Source organism: Eretmochelys imbricata, chromosome 14 (genome assembly GCF_965152235.1).
Source record: "Eretmochelys imbricata isolate rEreImb1 chromosome 14, rEreImb1.hap1, whole genome shotgun sequence".
NCBI classification, from domain to species: Eukaryota; Metazoa; Chordata; order Testudines; family Cheloniidae; genus Eretmochelys; species Eretmochelys imbricata.
The window spans coordinates 40942544-40944001 of record NC_135585.1 but is presented as its reverse complement, the minus strand read 5'-3'; the positions used below and the strand labels follow the sequence as shown (position 1 = coordinate 40944001).

General features: G+C 45.0%; 1 protein-coding gene across 1 annotated transcript; it reads left to right on the top strand.

The window, feature by feature from the left end:
- Window positions 1–239: 239 nt before the first annotated feature.
- Window positions 240–1199, top strand: LOC144275242 (olfactory receptor 14A16-like). Its single transcript, XM_077834424.1, has one exon. It carries the CDS (start codon window positions 240–242, stop codon window positions 1197–1199), a length of 960 nt encoding a protein of 319 aa, XP_077690550.1.
- Window positions 1200–1458: the final 259 nt, after the last annotated feature.

Below are 1458 nucleotides of genomic sequence, written 5' to 3'. Positions count from 1 at the left end.
GACTTTAAAGGATCTGACCCAATTTACAATAGTGTGATAACATGACTGACTGATTGTCAGAGGTGAGGAGCACTACCAACACCTATTCATTGTAAGTGACGAGTTCTGTGCACCTTTGACATTCATATAACGAGATATTAGAGAAAGAGGGATCAGGGCAATTCCCTCTGTTGCTCTATTCCTGATCATTGTCCTTCTCATTCCCCCTACAGCCATCACACAGTGTACTGAGGAAGAAAATGTCCAACCAAACCACCATGACCGAATTCCTTCTCCTGGGGTTCTCTGATGTTCCAGAACTGCAGATTTTATACTTTGTGGTGTTTCTAGTGCTTTACCTGATATCCCTACTGGGGAACCTTCTCATCATCACAGCCATAGCCCTTGACCACCACCTTCACGCCCCCATGTACTTCTTCCTGATGAATCTGTCCATCCTAGACCTTGGCTCCATCTCTGCCACCATCCCCAAATCCATGGCCAACTCCCTCATGAACACAAGATCGATTTCTTATTCTGGATGCGTTGCCCAAGTCTTTCTCGTCGTCTTCTTCGCTTCAGCAGATTTTGCCATACTGACCATCATGGCGTACGACCGATACACTGCCATCTGCCAACCACTGCACTATGAGACAGTGATGAACAGAAGAGCTTGTGTCCAAATGGCAGCCAGTGCCTGGACCAGTGTTCTTCTCTACTCTGCATTGCACACTGGAAACACCTTTGCAATATCCTTTTGTGGAGGCAACAAGGTGGAGCAGTTCTTCTGTGAAGTCCCGCAGCTACTCAAGCTCGCTTGCTCTGACTCAGACCTCAGTGAAGTCAGGTTTCTCATCTTTAGTGTGTGCTTATCCTCAAGCTGCTTTGTTTTCATAATTGTGACATATGTTCAGATCTTCACCACAGTTCTGAGTATCCCCTCTGAGCAGGGCAGGCATAAAGCCTTCTCCACCTGCCTCCCTCACCTCATTGTGGTCTCCTTGGTTATTTGCACGGGGACCTTTGCCTACTTGAAACCCACCTCCAGCTCTCCATCAGTTCCGAATCTCTTGGTGGCTGTTCTCTATTCTGTGTTGCCACCAATGATGAATCCGATCATCTACAGCATGAGAAACAAGGCGCTCAGAGGTGCACTGAATAAATTGATAGTTTGGAGGTTATTCTCTAAGAATAAAATGTCCTTATTTCTCCTTCAGTAACACTTTATTCTGTTCAAAGTCACTGGGAAGCTGATGACATTATTGCCGAAAATACTGTGCAATCTGTTTATGCAGAATTGGGTATTTACACTAGGAAAAATCCAGACAAACATGACTCAAGAAAAAAGGAGTTACTATAGATTTACACCAATATAAAGAAGATCGGAATCTATCTTCATACACTGCTACCCATCACCACACTATCTGAGCACCTTGCCCATAAAATCAGAAGCCAAAGCAAAGTCCGTAGTGAGATCGC